This window comes from Bos grunniens, chromosome 14 (assembly GCF_055505025.1).
Source record: "Bos grunniens cultivar Pamir isolate PY7600 chromosome 14, Bosgru_T2T1.0, whole genome shotgun sequence".
Taxonomy (NCBI): domain Eukaryota; kingdom Metazoa; phylum Chordata; class Mammalia; order Artiodactyla; family Bovidae; genus Bos; species Bos grunniens.
The window spans coordinates 51,071,897-51,089,509 of record NC_141178.1 but is presented as its reverse complement, the minus strand read 5'-3'; the positions used below and the strand labels follow the sequence as shown (position 1 = coordinate 51,089,509).

At 37.0% G+C, this 17,613-nt stretch overlaps 1 protein-coding gene across 50 annotated transcripts in view; it reads left to right on the top strand.

The window, feature by feature from the left end:
• CSPP1 (centrosome and spindle pole associated protein 1) overlaps positions 1-17,613 on the top strand; it is a 110,451-nt gene that overhangs the window by 69,220 nt on the left and 23,618 nt on the right. For all 50 annotated transcript variants that reach the window (XM_086336708.1, XM_086336709.1, XM_086336693.1 and 47 more), the window contains 6 exons: positions 2,523-2,635; positions 8,833-8,982; positions 9,577-9,723; positions 14,925-15,029; positions 16,710-16,776; positions 17,402-17,519. In XM_086336708.1, the coding sequence (XP_086192834.1) occupies positions 2,523-2,635; positions 8,833-8,982; positions 9,577-9,723; positions 14,925-15,029; positions 16,710-16,776; positions 17,402-17,519 (700 nt within the window). The remainder of the gene's footprint in view (positions 1-2,522; positions 2,636-8,832; positions 8,983-9,576; positions 9,724-14,924; positions 15,030-16,709; positions 16,777-17,401; positions 17,520-17,613) is intronic.

The window sequence follows — 17,613 nt, the reverse complement described above, 5'->3', positions numbered from 1 at the left end:
ATTGAATTATTAGGACTCAGAGTGAGAGCCAAATTAATAATTTCATCAAAAATTCTACTTTTTAGTAGTTCAAAAATCAAAACTAGATTCACTGTGTAAAAATCTACTGTGGATCAAAGTAGGAAAATATTTTCTTATAATTAGAGTTTAAATAGTGATACAGGCTGTCCATGGAAACAACCTACAGTACATCTCTTGAAGTATTCCAAAAGGCTGCAGAAATTAGTGCTACTATCAAAGGTTTGAGAGATGCAAGGCTAGTAATTCAAATCAGAGCTTACCATTTAGTCTATCTGTTTGGCCAATAAGTCATATGTATTAAACATGTAAAAAAAATTTTTAAAAGAGTGTATGATCAGTCAGGGATATTTTGAAAGGACTTTTTAATACAGTGTTCTTGTCTAAAATTAAAATTTTTGAGAAAGTACAGAGTGTTTACTGTAAATAAATGGGGAATGTGACCAGAAGTCAAAGTAAACTTATTTTATTTCTTCGTACATCAAAACATCTTTTCATTTTATTTTAGAGAATTTTTGCTTCTTTCTGATTACCATTATTTTTCTCTTCATTGGCTGCTGCTTCTGGAGCAGTCTGTATTGAGATCAGTGGTACAGACCCCTGCTCTACTCCTCTCTTCCACCCCCTGTATTGTTTGTACATAGTTCCCTCTTAGCTTAGAATTTTCTCTGTCATAGTAATAACACGTCAGGCATCTAGCTTTGCTTACTAAGCAAAAACACAGGAAAAATAGAAAGTTTCCATGATTCTTTCCCAAAAAAGAGCACAACCTTGATGACTGAATATGCACAGCAGAATTTGTTATCTATTTTTATTGTGTCTAACACCAGGGTTTTGGTGCTAATTTGTGGCCAGGATGTGGTCAGGATGCTCTAGTTTAAGAAATCATAAAATGTTTAAATTCCCCTTTTTTGTGCATTGAAATTCCCTAAATTAACTTTCATTTCCTAAAAATTAACCTAAAATAGACTTTCTGAATGCAGAAAAACTATTGAGAGTCACTTAATTTGTTGCTATGCCATCATATATGTATATGAGTTTATGTATTTGTATGTGTGTATTTATATACATGTGTTCACACATAAAATATACATATGTGACACGTAGTATTTTAAAGGCCTTAAGGGAGCTCAAATATGCCTGGAAGTTGAATATCTTAATATATACTTGAGATTCACTATCCTCTAATATTTTGTCTTCATTAGGCCTGTTTTAAAAGCTCTTCTTAATGTTTGTTGTTTTTCTTTTACTTCATGGTTTTTGGGTGAAAAATCATGTTTAAAAAGTTCATACTAATTTGGATTAAATTTATTTTTTTGCTTATTATGCTTGAATGCATTTTCATTTTTGTTTAGAGCATGTCTTTCCCTTTGGTTTTGTTTTTATAATGTTTTTATGTTTAAAGGAACTTATCTTGCCTGTCTCTAACAATATTTCTTCTCTAATTGCCTCAAAGGTTTAGAATTTGACAGATCTCAATGTGAAACAAACTACTAAGTTTTGTTTTTCTGATCAGCCTTTCCACGATAACCTAAGCTTTTAATGTTTAGGTATTGATTTGCCTTTCTGCTGATCTATTCAAGTAAGCATTAGTAAATTTAAATACAAAGGAAAAGAGACCCAAATGACAGCTCAACTGCAGAGCAATTGGCTTACAACCACTATATGAGTGAGAGAAATAAATGCTTTAGATTGATGGTATAAGGAAACTAAAAAATGATGTATTTTTATATAAATATAAAATGATATAAAAAAGTTATGTGAGCCTTAAATTTGCATACAATTTTTTTCTGCATTCAAAAGACTGCTGGGGCATACTTATTTTCCAGGCTGCTTTTATAAAATAATATTTTTCCTTTCCCAGAATGTTTAATACTATTTATAAATAACATATATATAGCATATTTTTAATCTTCAAATTTATATCATTAATCTGATACAATTTTTAAGTAAAAAGTATTGCAGTGATTAAAAGTCATTTTAATTTTGTAAAAATTAAAAATGTTTTTAGAGCTAATTTTCTAATTTGTGTTTTAAACCATGGATAGGAATCCACTGATTTTTTAAAAGCAATTTTAGAAATTTTTTATATGTGTATACATAATACATTTTAATGTGTACTTAAGCAGTATTCTTAAGAAAAGGATATTTACATCGTACATAAGAACTTAAATGTGTGCTTTATAAATTTTATTTTAAAGCCTTTGCTGCAGTGAGAGTTGCTTAGGTTACTAACTTTTATGTTTCCTTGATGACTTTCAGATATAGCTATATTATGATTTTTCAACTGTGTATTAATTTTTTTAGTTTCACCATTTTTTCCCTCTCTTTTCATCTGGTCTTTAGATTCTAATCTTGGTCGTCTTCCGAGTTTAGCCTTTGGGCTTCCATATTTAGTGCCTTTTTTCAAAATTTGAATTTATTTAGCAAAGTCTTTCTTCTTTAACCTTTATGTTTTCTATGCACTGGCTAATGGTATGTTTTTGCAAAATTTCCTTTTCAAGGTCATATGCAATCACAGAGCTCTCCTTTTGCTCGGGGAAATATTTTTAGTGAGCCTCCAACTGAACTTCAGATTAAACAGCAGGAATTATACAAGAATTTTCTTCGTTTTCAGGTGAAATGCTTATTTGATCATGGTTTCAAAGTTTCATAAAAGTTTTAATAAACTTGCAAAGATTTTATCCACAAGATAAAATCTTAAATTTAGAATAAATTCTAAAATGCCATGCAGTTATCTAAAATATCTAATTCATATTAGATAGAAATTATATTATTTATATTATTATAATGTTTTACTTATATATGAAAAAGGAATAAGGAGACATGTCAGGTATACCAGTTGACTTAATCTTTTTAAAATTTTGTTAAATCATTAATTGTTAGAGAGTGCTGGAATTTCTAAAACTGAAACTCTTAAAATGTTCACCTATCAGGCATAAAATGAATCTTTCTAGATGTTTATGTGTTAATAGAAATAGTTTTTTTCTAAATGACTTTATATTCTTGACTCAGTTGTTTAGTTTGTAAGTAAATATTAAAAATACTCTCACATTTTGTATTTATTTGCTTCATTTATGTGTGTAAGCAAATTGCATTTAAAACACTAGAAATGCCCAGAGGAAGACACTTGAGCATCAGGTGTTTATTAAGCAAATGGGTTTATTGAACTCTCATACTGTGTCCACCCTTGGGATGGAGCCTGAGGTGAATGAGGTACCTGCCCATAGTGGGCTCACAATATTTTCTCTTTTTACCATCCTCCCTTCCATACCCACACTTACAACCCAGTGTCAGATTAATCCTTTGGCCAGGTTAATCCTCCTTTGATATAATTTCTCTTTATTTAAAATCTGTCAATAGCTTTTCTAAATAAAATGTCCATATTCCTTAGTCTGACACTTAAGGCTATCCAGTCTGACCCCAGCCTCTTAAATTCTTCTTAAAGAGAGTCTACTCAAATATGCCATCTTTCTGATCCTAATTATTATGGACTCTTAAATAAGGCAGTGACATAATGGATGTGGTCTTAAGGATAATTGATCTGGCAATACTGTTGAAGTATTTTGGGTGGATTTAAAGTACTGGAAGCATGGGTCACAGACAACTAGCCAATCTGATCACATGGACCACAGCCTTGTCTAACTCAGTGAAACTAAGCCATACTGTGTGGGGCCACCCAAGACAGACGGGTCATGGTGGAGAGGTCTGACAGAATGTGGTCCACTGGAGAAGAGAATGGCAAACCACTTCATTATTCTTGCCTTGAGAACCCCATGAACAGTATGAAAAGGCAAAATGATAAGACACTGAAAGATGAAGTCCGCAGGTCAGTAGGTGCCCAATATGCTACTGGAGATCAGTGGAGAAATAACTCCAGAAAGAATGAAGGGATGGAGCCAAAGCAAAAACAACACCCAGTTGTGGATGGGACTGGTGATAGAAGCAAGGTTCGATTCTGTAAAGACCAATATTGCATAGGAACCTGGAGTGTTAGGTCCATTAATCAAGGCAAATTGGAAGTGGTCAAAAAGGAGATGACAAGAGTGAACATCGACATTCTAGGAATCAGTGAACTAAGGTGGACTGGAATGGATGAATTTAACTCAGATGACCATTATATCTACTACTGTGGGCATGAATCTCTTAGAAGAAATGGAGTAGCCATTATGGTCAACAAAAGAGTCCAAAATGCAGTACTGAGATGCAATCTCAGAAACAACAGAATGATCTCTGTTTGTTTCCAAGGCAAACCATTCAATATCACAGTAATCCAAGTCTATGCCCCGATCAGTAATGCTGAAGAAGCTGAAGTTGAACAGTTCTATGAAGACCTACAAGACTTTCTAGAACTAACATCCCCAAAAGATGTCCTTTTTATTATAGGGGATTGGAATGCAAAAGTAGAAAGTCAAGAAACAGCTGGAGTAACAGGCAAATTTGGCCTTGGAGTATAGAATGAAGCAGGGCAAAGGCTAATAGAGTTCTGTCAAGAGAACACACTGGTCATAGCAAACACCCTCTTCCAACAACACAAGAGAAGACTCTACACATCTTCCAGCAACACAAGAGAAGACTCTACACATGGACATCACCAGATGGTCAACAACAAAATCAGATTGATTATATTCTTTGCAGCCAAAGATGGAGAAGCTCTATACACTCAGCAAAAATAAGACCAGGAGCTGACTGTGGCTCAGATCACGAACTCCTTATTGCCAAATTCAGACTGAAGTTGAAGAAAGTGAAGAAAACCACTAGACCATTCAGGTATGACCCAATCAAATCCCTTATGACTATACAGTAGAAGTGAGAAATAGAGTTAAGGGACTAGATCTGATAGACAGAGTACCTGATGAACTATGGACAGAGGTTCGTGACATTGTACAGGAGACAAGGATCAAGACCATCTCCAAGAAAAAGAAATGCAAAAAAGAGAATGGCTGTCTGAGGAGACCTTACAAATAGCTGTGAAAAGAAGCGAAAAGCAAAGGAGAAGAGGAAAGACATACCCATTTGAATGCAGAGTTCCAAAGAATAGCAAGGAGAGATAAGAAAGCCTTCCTCAGATCAATGCAAAGAAATAGAGGAAAACAATAGAATGGGAAGACTAGAGATCTCTTCAAGAAAATTAGAGATACCAAGGGAACATTTTATGCAAAGATGGGCTCAATAAAGGACAGAAAGGGTATGGACCAAACAGAAGCAGAAGATATTAAGAAGAGGTGGCAAGAATACACAGAACAGTACAAAAAAGATCTTCACGACCCAGATAATCATGACGGTGTGATCACTCACCTAGAGCCAGACATCCTGGAATGTAAAGTCAAGTGGGCCTTAGGAAGCATCACTAGGAACAAAGCTAGTGGAGGTGATGAAATTCCAGTTGAGCTATTTCAAATCATAAAAGATGATGCTGTGAAAGTGCTGCACTCAATATGCCAGCAAATTTGGAAAACTCAGCAGTGGCCACAGGACTGGAAAAGGTCGGTTTTCATTCCAATCCCAAAGAAAGGCAATGCCAAAGAATACTGAAACTGCTGCACAATTGCACTCATCTCACATGCTAGTAAAGTAATGCTTAAAATTCTCCAAGCCAGGCTTCAGCAATATGTGAACTGTGAACTTGCTGATGTTCAAGCTGGTTTTAGAAGATAGAGGAACCAGAGATCAAATTGCCAACATCCGCTGGATCATTGAAAAAGCAAGAGAGTTCCAAAAAAACATCTGTTTCTCCCTTATTGACTGTACCAAAGCCTTTGACTGTGTGGATCACAGTAAACTGTGGAAAATTCTGAGAGAGATGGGAGGAAATATCAGACCACCTGAACTGCCTCTTGAGAAACCTATATGCAGGTCAGGAAGCAACAGTTAGAACTAGACATGGAACAACAGACTGGTTCCAAATAGGAAAAGGAGTCCATCAAGGCTATATATTGTCACCTTGCTTTATTTAACTTATATACAGAGTACATCATGAGAAACGCTGGGCTGGAGGAAGCACAAGCTGGAATCAAGATTGCCGGGAGAAATATCAGTAACCTCAGATATGCAGATGACACCACCCTTATGGCAGAAAGTGAAGAGGAACTAAAGAGCCTCTTGATGAAAGTGAAAGAGGAGAGTGAAAAGTTGGCTTAAAGCTCAACATTCAGAAAATGAAGATCATGGCATCACTTCATGGCAAATAGATGGGTGAACAGTGGAAACAGTGTCAGACTTTATTTTTTTGGACTCCAAAATCACTGCAGATGGTGATTGCAGCCATGAAATTAAAAGACACTTACTCCTTGGAAGGAAAGTTATGACCAGCCTAGACAGCATATTAAAAAGCAGAGACATTACTTTGCCAACAGAAGTCCATCTAGTCAAAGCTATGGTTTTCCCAGTTGCCATGTATAGATGTGAGAGTGGAACCATAAAGAAAGCTCAGCACTGAAGAATTGATGCTTTTAAACTCTGGTGTTGGAGACAACTCTTGAGAGTACCTTGGACTGCAAGCAGATTCAACCAGTCCATCCTAAAGGAGATCAATCCTGTGTATTCATTGGAAGGACTGATGCTGAAATTGAAGCTCCAATACTTTGGCTGCCTGATGGGAAGAACTGATTCATTGGAAAAGACCCTGATGCTGGGAAAGATTGAAGGCAGGAAGAGAAGGGGATGATAGAGAGTGAGATAGTTGGCTGGCATCACCAACTCGATGGACATGAATTTAAGCAAGCTCCAGGAATTGGTGATAGACAGGGAAGCCTGGCTTGCTGCAGTCCTTGGGGTCACAAAGAGTTGGATGTGTCTGACTGAACTGAGGGTAGAATTTAGGGAAAAATAAAGAAATCTTGTCATTTTGTAGTCTTTTATTGTTTGTAAGGTAGGTTTAAATATATTTTCTTATTAAACCTCACAACTCTGAGGAAGGTATTACTATTTTTATTTTAAGACCAATAAAAGGCTGAGGCTCACCTGTGGTGGCAGAACTAGCACGTTGACCCCAAGTGTCCTAACTTTAAGTGTCATACCTAGAGATTCCACACTCTCCAGTGTCTTTCTTCTGGCAAAAAACTAGTAGTATTGTGGGAAACTTTGACTTACTAGTTTCAGAATAAGCGCAATCTTCAGTTCTCCTAGCCTATAAAATGGTGGTTTATGTATTTTTCTTTTAGGAGTCTGTTAAAATCTCCTGCTTTCCCTCCAAACAAAATCTATTCCAGAGCTCCAAGAAAATGTAAAATAGCTAAATGGTATTTATTAATATCAACAATATAGTGTCAGACAAAAAGAATCCCTAAACTTAAGTGTTAAAAGAAATGTTGTAAAATGTTCAGATCTGTGCATAAAGATTCAAAGGAAGCCTTAGCTCCATGTCTGCATAAATAGGTTTTAACCCTAAAAAAGTTATACCATTATTAGTTTTAGTGCAGCAGAAGTCTTCATGTGCTTCAAATTTGGTGATTAATACATGTGAGTGTTTAGATGTCATTTTAAACTGCAACTTTAAAAATAATTAGCAAGTTTAATAAACTATTTGCAGGACCATTGAACTACTTTTGTATTATATGGTTTGCAAACCACTGACCTGAGCAATAACTTTTCTCTTTCTGTTGAAGAGCTGTGTGGCACTTTTGTTGGATTGATATTTCTGTGGATTCATTAGGTGTGAGATCATTTATGATTGTGACCCATTAATGGTGAAGTGACCTGGTGATTGTGATTATTTTTTTTCATGGAGGAGAGAAAGGGAACTGAGTGTTCAGTGTGTGGTTTTATTGTATGGTTCATGAATGATGTTTTCTTTAGGGCTATTGTAATTGAGGAGGTGATTTAGGACTAAGTGGTGTGTATGTACACACCACTTAGTCCTAAATATTAGGACTGTACATATTTAAAAGGTTTGTGATAAATGTTGGAAAAAGCCCTAGCATGTAAAGTTGTGGCATAGGTAAGAAGACTGCAGTTCTTATAGCTCAAAAGTTTGACAGCACTAAATATAGTAACCTTGAGACTAGAGGAAATGCAGACAAGAACTCTTAAAATATTGTGAATAGTCATGATCAGTCCATACTTAAGAGGGATAAAAATTTATTGATATCCTTAAACCAGCATCATGAATCCTCAGGTCCCATGCTGTCATTCTTCTGTCTCATTCATGCAGGATGTAGACTATCTCTCAGAGTCTTCTTCCTGTCACATCTTAGACTTTGCCTTGTAGTATTCACCTAGAATACTCAGCACTGCAGGTTTCAGGTGGCATTCAAACAAAACTTAATTATGAATCCTTGTAGCTGACATCTTCATATACCTTACATCTTGTCATTAGAAAGGAAATAAAGGCTATTCTAGGGAAGAGATTTCTACTTAAAAATGGTTGCTAAAACATTTCACTGCTGTTTCAGGATACTAGTCACAAGGAACTTTGAGACATAGTAGTAGTAGTCATTATAGAATAACATAATCATTAATTACTAAGTATTGGGCCTTCTACATAGGAACTTTTATGTTTTTTACATACATATTTTCATTTCAATCTTTGAGCAGTACTTGGAGATATAGACATTAGTAACTCTTTTTACCAAATGACAAAACTGAACCAGAAAGTTTCATAAGGTCTGTGGGAGCTGGAATTTTACTTGGAGCTCTTATCATTATATCATGGGGCCTCTCTAGTACAATACAGGAAACTGAAAAATTTAGGAACTTACTTTTACTTACAAAAGCAGGATATAAAGGTTGAATTCATAGGATAAAAGGGTAAATTAAGTGGTATTCTAACTTTTCAGTAGTTTCACAAAGTAGTAACTAGATTTAATTCTTTAGATTGAGGAAAAGAAGCAAAGAGAAGAAGCAGAGCGAGAGAGATTAAGAATTGCTGAAGAAAAAGAAGAAAAACGGCTTGCAGAACAGAGAGCTCGAATCCAGCAAGAGTATGAAGAGGAGCAGGAAAAGAAAAGGGAGAAAGAGGAGGAGGTGTGTTTTTTCCTACTCTCTTTTTCTGCTTAGTCTGAGAGTGAACTCCTTACTTTGACTTGAAAAGATACCTGTTACTCACAAAGGAGAACAGTCTTGGAGTACATTTAGAAAATAGCAGATCATTATGCATTTGTTAGATGTTATTTTATAAAAATGAAATAACTAAATTAAGAAAAGAGATAAATGATGACTTTTTTTATAGCCAAAAAATAGTTTAGACTGACTAGCATGTTGTAATATTTTAGATGCCTAATATTTTATTATTAAGCAGATCAGTATGTCATCTATGGGCTTCCTTGATAACTCAGCAGTAAAGAATCTGCCTGCAGTGCAGGAGACACAGGTTTGATCCCTGGGTCGAGAAGATCCCCTGGAGGAGAAAATGGCAACCCACTCCAGTATTCTCACCTGGAAAATCCCATGGCCAGAGGAGCCTGGTGGGCTCTAGTCCAAAAGGGTTGCAAAGAACTGGACACAACTGAGTGATATGAGGACATATCATCTATACCCTCCGTTTTATCTCTTTATTTCACACAAATACGAATGAACTGAATGTGTGTATGGAGTGTGTATTTTTTCTTTATTTTAAAGCAAAGACTGAAAAACGAAGAGCTTATTCGGTTAGCTGAAGAAAGACGAAAAGAAGCAGAAAGAAAGAAGAAAGAAGAAGAAGAAAAACATAATCTACAACTTCAGCACTACTATGAAAGAGAAAACATGATTGGGGAAGATACAAAGGTAAGTTTCAGACAAAAATGTCTGTGGAACCCATTGTTTAACCCATTTTCCCTGTAAAAGTAGAGTGGTCAGCAAAAAGAGAGCAGAGGAGGTGCTTTTGTCTCTACTTTGTCATGGTGCTTTTCTGGGTGCAGTGCACTGAACTTCCTGTATTAGATGATGTCACTGTGCTTTGTGGTATTTTCCCTGCTGGGAACAGAGTAGTCTTGTTCCCATGGTCCATAGACCAGCACCCTACAAACTGTTCCTGATAAGATTGAAAGTGTTTGGAAACTTTCATAGCAATTTGTCATTGTAATTTAATGTCTGTTGAATCTGTTTAAAAAAAAAAAAAGTTGGGTTTGGATTTTGTAACATCTGTTAAAAGTTTTTATTAGCTAGTACAGTTGACCCTTGAACCAAGCCCAGGGGTTAATCCATGTGTGTAATTGATAATTGGCCCTCCATACTTACAGTTCCTACACGTCTGTGTAATCAGCCCACCACTGCCTGTAGTACTGCAGCATTTGATACAGAAAAATCTCTCTGTGGAAGTGGACCTGTGTGATTCAAACCTGCATTGTTCAAGGATCAACTGTAATTCATTCTTACTCTTTTATGCATCTGTCCATGATGGATTGGAAATTAAAAAAGAAACTTGTGGCTCACTGCAGATTGATTTGAAGTCCATGTTTCTGAGATGGGGGTTGATTCACCCTTAGATGTGTGAATCTAAGTTATTAGACAGGTGTTTTCTCTCTAGAAAATCAGTTGGCCCTTATGAAAATCCAGTTCATATCTTTGCTTATATTTCAGAGCTGTATTTAAAATTTAGTCACGTCCATCTGTTTTGCAACCCCATGGACTGTAGCCCACAGACTCGTCTGTCCATGGGATTTCCCAGGCAAGAATACTGGAGGGGGTTGCCATTTGCTTCTCCAGGGAATCTTCCTGGCGCACGAATTGAGCCCACATCTCCTGCGTTGGCAGGCAGATTCTTAACCACTGAGCCCATAGTATCACTAGGGACTTAATAAAAATTCATCTTCCTGGTCTCATCTACAGTGTAGCTGATTTGTTGTTGTTCGGTCACTAAGTCATGTCCAACTCTTTGACCCCACGGACTGCAGCACACCAGGTTTCTCTCTTCTTCACTGTCTCCTGGAGTTTGCTCAAACTTATGTCTGTTGAGTCGGTGATGCCATCCAAGCATCTCATCCTCTGTCTGCCCCTTCTCTCCTGCCCTCAGTCTTTCTCAGCAGTATCTAACTAACCCATAGCGGTTTGGATGCAGTTGGCTTGTGAACCATACGTTGGAAAACACCATATCTTATAGGTTTAGCCCAATTTAATTTTTAAAATATTGTTTTCAGAAATTTAGATTTATGCAGACATTATTTCTTCTAAGTAGAGTTGACAAAAAGATTACTTGGAACAACAGACTGGTTCCAAATAGGAAAAGGAGTACGTCAAGGCTGTATATTGTCACCCTGCTTATTTAACTTATACGCAGAATACATCATGAGAAACGCTGGACTGGAAGAAACACAAGCTGGAATCAAGATTGCCGGGAGAAATATCAATAACCTCAGATATGCAGATGACACCATCCTTATTGCAGAAAGTGAAGAGAAACTAAAAAGCCTGTTGATGAAAGTGAAAGTGGAGAGTGAAAAAGTTGGCTTAAAGCTCAACATTCAGAAAATGAAGATCGTGGCATCTGGTCCCATCACTTCATGGGAAATAGATGGGGAAACAGTGGAAACAGTGTCAGACTTTATTTTTTGGGGCTCCAAAATCACTGCAGACAGTGACTGCAGCCATGAATTTAAAAGACGCTTACTCCTTGGAAGAAAAGTTATGACCAACCTCGATAGCATATTGAAAAGCAGAGACATTACTTTGCCAACAAAGGTCCGTCTAGTCAAGGCTATGGTTTTTCCTGTGGTCATGTATGGATGTGAGAGTTGGACTGTGAAGAAGGCTGAGTGCTGAAGAATTGATGCTTTTGAACTGTGGTGTTGGAGAAGACTCTTGAGAGTCCCTTGGACTGCAAGGAGATCCAACCAGTCCATTCTAAAGGAGATCAGCCCCGGGATTTCTTTGGAAGGAATGATGGTAAAGCTGAAACTCCAGTATTTTGGCCACCTCATGCAAAGAGTTGACTCATTGGAAAAGACTCTGATGCTGGGAGGGATTGGAGGCAGGAGGAGAAGGGGACAATAGAGGATGAGATGGCTGGATGGCATCGCTGACTCGATGGACGTGAGTCTGAGTGAACTCCGGGAGTTGGTGATGGACAGGGAGGCCTGGCGTGCTGCGATTCATGGGGTTGCAAAGAGTTGGACACGACTGAGCGACTGAACTGAACCTAACTGAGTGTACTGCTCTGGTGTATTTATGGTGTGTTTTGGTACACTGTTCAATATATAATCTTCTGCAGATAACGTGAGCCATTTCTGACTGGGGCAAATATACTCTTTGAATTTCTCACCCCCAGGTTTTATGGTTATAGAAATAAGTATTCACAATTTGAATTTGCTGAAATGTTGTTTAAAGGGGAATCTATGAGTCAGATCTATATTTTTGTTCTATTTTCAGTGTTCCAGGAACATAAGGCTAACATCCTTCATTCTTAGGATATATAATTGGATATATATTTTCTCAGCCTTTTAAAATATATCAGTCAAGTGTCATATCACTCACAGTTTTAATTGATAAAGTTTGTTTTTTAGAGCAGTGTTTGGTTTATAGCAGAATTGAATGGAAAGCAGAGAATATTGTAAAATTGATTATTTGAAAATCAAAGTTGTTTTTCACAGTTCTGGTTCTGCCACTTATTACACCTAAAAAAATGCTTCAGTTCAGTTCAGTAGCTCAGTCGTGTCCGACTCTCTGCGACCCCATGAATCGCAGAACGCCAGGCCTCCCTGTTCATCACCAACTCCCAGAGTTCACTCAGACTCACGTCCATCGAGTCAGCGATGCCATCCAGCCATCTCATCTTCTGTCGTCCCCTTCTCCTCCTGCCCCCAATCTCTCCCGGCATCAGAGTCTTTTCCAATGAGTCAACTCTTTGCATGAGGTGGCCAAAGTACTGGAGTTTCAGCTTTAGCATCATTCCTTCCAAAGAACACCCAGGACTGATCTCCTTTAGAATGGACTGGTTGGATCTCCTTGCAGTCCAAGGGACTCTCAAGAGTCTTCTCCAACACCACAGTTCAAAAGCATCAATTCTTTGGCGCTCAGCTTTCTTCACAGTCCAACTATCACAGCCATACATGACTACTGCAAAAACCATAGCCTTGACTAGACAGACCTTTGTTGGCAAAGTAATGTCTCTGCTTTTCAATATGCTGTCTAGGTTGGTCATAACTTTCCTTCCAAGGAGTAAGCGTCTTTTAATTTCATGGCTGCAGTTACCATCTGCAGTGATTTTGGAGCCCAGAAAAATGAAGTCTGACACTGTTTCCACCATTTCCCCATCTATTTCCCATGAAGTGATAGGACCAGATACCATGATCTTCATTTTCTGAATGTTGAGCTTTAAGCCAACTTTTTCACCCTCCTCTTTCACTTTCATCAAGAGGCTTTTTAGTTCCTCTTCACTTTCTGCCATAAGGGTGGTGTCATCTGTATATCTGAGGTTATTGATATTTCTCCCAGCAGTCTTGATTCCAGCTTGTGCTTCTTCCAGCCCAGCGTTTCTCATGATGTATTCTGGATATAAGTTAAATAAGCAGGGTGACAATATACAGCCTTAACATACTCCTTTCCCTATTTGGAACCAGTCTGTTGTTCCATGTCCAGTTCTAACTGTTGTTTCCTGACCTGCATATAGGGATATGTAATTTTATGACTGTTTATAGTTTAATTGTGATATATCAGAAAGTTTTAGAGCAGCTTTGTTCTTTTTAATGCATTTTACCCTCAATTTTGAAATTATCATTGCTAGCTGTTATTTTTTAATATATGTAGGCCTAAAATATATTTGTCTACTCTTTTAGTTTTTACTTTTTTGTCTGCATTTTTAATTTTTAGTCTGTATATTTTAATTAGTTGAAATTTGTTTTTTATCCTAATCTGAGTTATAATCTTAATGAGACATTGAATCCATTTATGTTTATCATAGCCAACGTATTTGATCATATTAATTGAATTTCTGACTTTTTTGTTTGTTTTTGTTTCCTTGACAGTTAATTGTTTGTTATGTGGACTATGCTTTCTTTGCTTCATTCTTTGCAGTCCTTTAGAAGGTTTAATTTGTTGCTATACTTCTGCTTGTGGTCACCTAGAGTTTCTTTTTAAATATTGTCTCTCTATATTTCTAATTGTATTAGTCATTAGTGAAAGTAATATTTGATTTTGTACTATGCAGAATGAACAATTTAACATCCACCTTTAGAAATACACATTTATATTTTTACCCAGCCAATCATTATTGCGTTTTTTTGGGAGTATTTGTGTTTCCAGCATTTTGATTTTAATATGAAGTTGGGAGCTATTAGCTTTATTACACCATGATCTGAAACCCTGTTTTCTTCTCTCATGGAGATGCAGAGCTCTGCTCTGACCCTTGATGTTCCTGGTGACAAGGGAATCTAGATTTTAGAGACTGATTTGAGCTGCTTTATATCATTTTCCCAGAAAGGATTTTTGTTTCTTTTTTGTTTTATCCTATTTCTTTTTATTATTAAGACAGTTTTTTACTTTGGCTATATTTTTTTTGTTTTTGCTACTTTCCTGATATCTGGTATGCCATTGCTTTACTTCAGTTTGTTGAATTTTTTAATCCTAATCTGATAGTCATATTCTTTAATAAGGATATGTAAATCCATTTGTTTATCCTAACCAATATACTTGATCTTACCTAGTTTATTTTCTGACTTCTTGGATAGATATGTTTTTTAATGGACGGTAGTTGATTTACAATATTAATATATTGGTTTTGAGTGCACAACATAGTGATCTAATATTTTTATAGATTTTTTGGTAAATATTTTATTAAATTAAAGCAATAGTAGTCCGAACCTCTTTGGTGGTCTTGTTAACTATTAGGGTTGTGTGTGTTTGCATATGTGTATGTATACATGTATATGTGTGTGTATGCACACACAAACATGTTGGGGTATGTGTATATACACATAGACATATGTTGGGGAGTATGTGTGTATATGCATATATATATATATATATATTTCCCGCCCCTCTCCCCACATCAGCACTTGAGACAGCCTTCTCCTGTGGTTCCTGCTCTTCAGAATAAGATTGCAAGCAGACTCCAAAGACCTCCTTCAGTTGACAGCATTATAACTTCCTTTACTCAGGTATATGTTTTTTCTTTTGATTGTTCATCTAAGATTAAGGGGATTGAATGAGATTTTCTTATTCATCCTAATTAGCTAGATTACTTTTTTTCAGATCTGAAACATAGGTAATGTTTACATTAATTTGTCTGTTTCTTCAGTTGTAAATGGTAATACTTATAAATGATTAAACTTTGGTGCCCCGAAGTTTAAATTCTTTTGACAGCTCATAATTTAGGATGTGGCTCTTGTTCAGGTCCCTCAGGAAGGCTTTTTCTTTGATAATATATCTACTAGCTAGTTGTAGTTACACTAATAAAGTCCCTTGTACTTTAGACTGAATTACAATTAAAAGACAGCCAGGAAAATGTTCCAGAAAGGGTTGATCCTTGAGTTGACTCTTGAAGAGTGAGTAGGAATTTGCCAAAAAGAGGATGAGGAAGAGCAACTTCCAGCACATGCAGAATCTTGGAGGGAACTGTAAGCCACGTGGCAGCATGGAGAATACATGGTTTGGTCTGGCCTGATAATGCCTGACCATGAGGTAGGGGAGGTGAAGGTTAGAACATATGCAGGGTGTTGTATGGAGTGCTAGGGGGCTTGACTTCATTCTATAGGATATCAGAGAGGCCAATTACTAGAATAGACAAAGGAATATATTAGAATGTCTTCCTCAACCCCACCCTCTGTGGTTCTGATTTAGTAGGTCTGTGGTCATGTATGGTGTTTATGTAATGTTTTAAGTAGGAAAATGACACGGCTGTGGTTGTCTTGCATAATGTTCTCTCAGGCAGTGGTATGGAGATGCATCATGGAGGTGGAGCAAAACTGTAAAGTTAAGATGCTTTTGCAGAAGCCCAGATGTGATTTTGAGGACCTAAACAGTGGCAGTGACATTAAGAACTGAGAAAGGGTGACAACTTCAAGATGTTTGTGAAACACAGATAGTGGTATATTGACTCTGTGTGGTGGGTCAGAGTCAATGACAACTTTATAGGGTAGGCAGTTGAAAATACAGGTCGTGGCCAAGGAAGGAGCTCTGCACCGGATTTGTAGTTTGCAAACTACTAACATTACTGTCTAAGTAGTATGATTGTCTCATGTGTGTTCAGGGGAAGTAGAGGGCTGAGGATCTAACAGTAGAGAATTATCACCACTTAGAACAAGGAAATAAAGTGTCAATGATAGTAGTTGCTACTGGCCAAGTAAAACAAGGGCTTAAAACGCCCATAGAATGCATTGCTGAGGGATCACTTGGTAGGAGCTGCAAAGGCAGTGGCTTTGAGGTGAGGAGTGAATGGGAATAAGGAAGCAGGTGCCATACTACTGCACATACTTTTTTTTTTTTTTAAAGAATGGCTGTGAAGGAAGGAGAGAATGGATGATAGATAGTGAGTGATGAAGGGTGAGGTTAGTTTTTTAAGCACAGCCTGATAGAAAGGTGGTAGAGAAAGAAGAGTCAGGGATGGAGGAGGTGGGGGTCCCCTGTCAGATACAGAGCACAGGTGAGTGTACTGTCTTTGGCTGGGGCAAGGCCGCTCCCATTGTAGTGGGAAGAAAAAACAGATATAGGTAAGTTTATAGATAGATTGGTTGGGAATCTGGTTCCTCATCTGTTTTTTTTTTTTTTAGTTCCTCTTTTAAAGCTTCTGAGTAGGGAAGACATATACTGACTTTATCTTTGTCTTGATTGTTAAACAGGACAGTTCCATGTCCATGGCACAATCTCCTCCTGTACCTGCCAGGAAAAACCAGCTTCGTGCAGAAGGTAGAGCTGACTATTAAACCTGTAATCTAGACTGTTTCCTTTTTTCTAACTTTTTATTGTTCTGAAAAATAAGAATCACAGAATATTGCAAAATAGTACAGAGAGGTGCTGTGCATCCTCCCCGTAGCTTCCCTCAGTGGTGCAATATCACAACCAGGAAATTGACATTGGCATGCTCTATGGACCTGTGTCTGGTTTCACTTACACTAATTTATGTGTTTTTGTGTGTAGTTCTGTGCATTTTTATCATGTGTAAATTGTGTAACTACCACACAATCAAGGTTACAGAATTGTAACCTTGTGTATCATACACATCCTTCCTTTGTGTATCATGACAAAGGAACTCCATTTTGCTGCTCCTTAATAGGGGAAGGCAGTCTCTCCCTCCCCTCAGGAATGTTTCTAAATGTTTGAAATTCTTGTATTGTCAGAAGTGTGTTTATGGGTTAATGTTATTATTAATGCTTAATAATGTCCATACAATACATCTATATATAAAGCCTTAAAAATAACTTTCCATAAAAATATAACTGAGCATTTAGCTTTATAAGTCAGGTTGTGTTTAGTGTTTAACCTTTTATTCATGTACCTCTCTTATTTTTCACTTATTGATGGGAATTTTCAGAGGAGAAAAAAAATGTAATTATGGAATTATCAGAAATGAGAAAACAGCTTCGTAGTGAAGAGCGACGTCTGCAGGGGCGGTTACTACACATTGATAGTGACGACGACGTTCATATAAGGCAAGTTCTGAATTCCATAGTTTTGTCTGTTCTTGTATTCTTTTCTGTCAGAATCAGGAATCAGAATCTGTCCAGCAATTTTACAGTTCTGGAA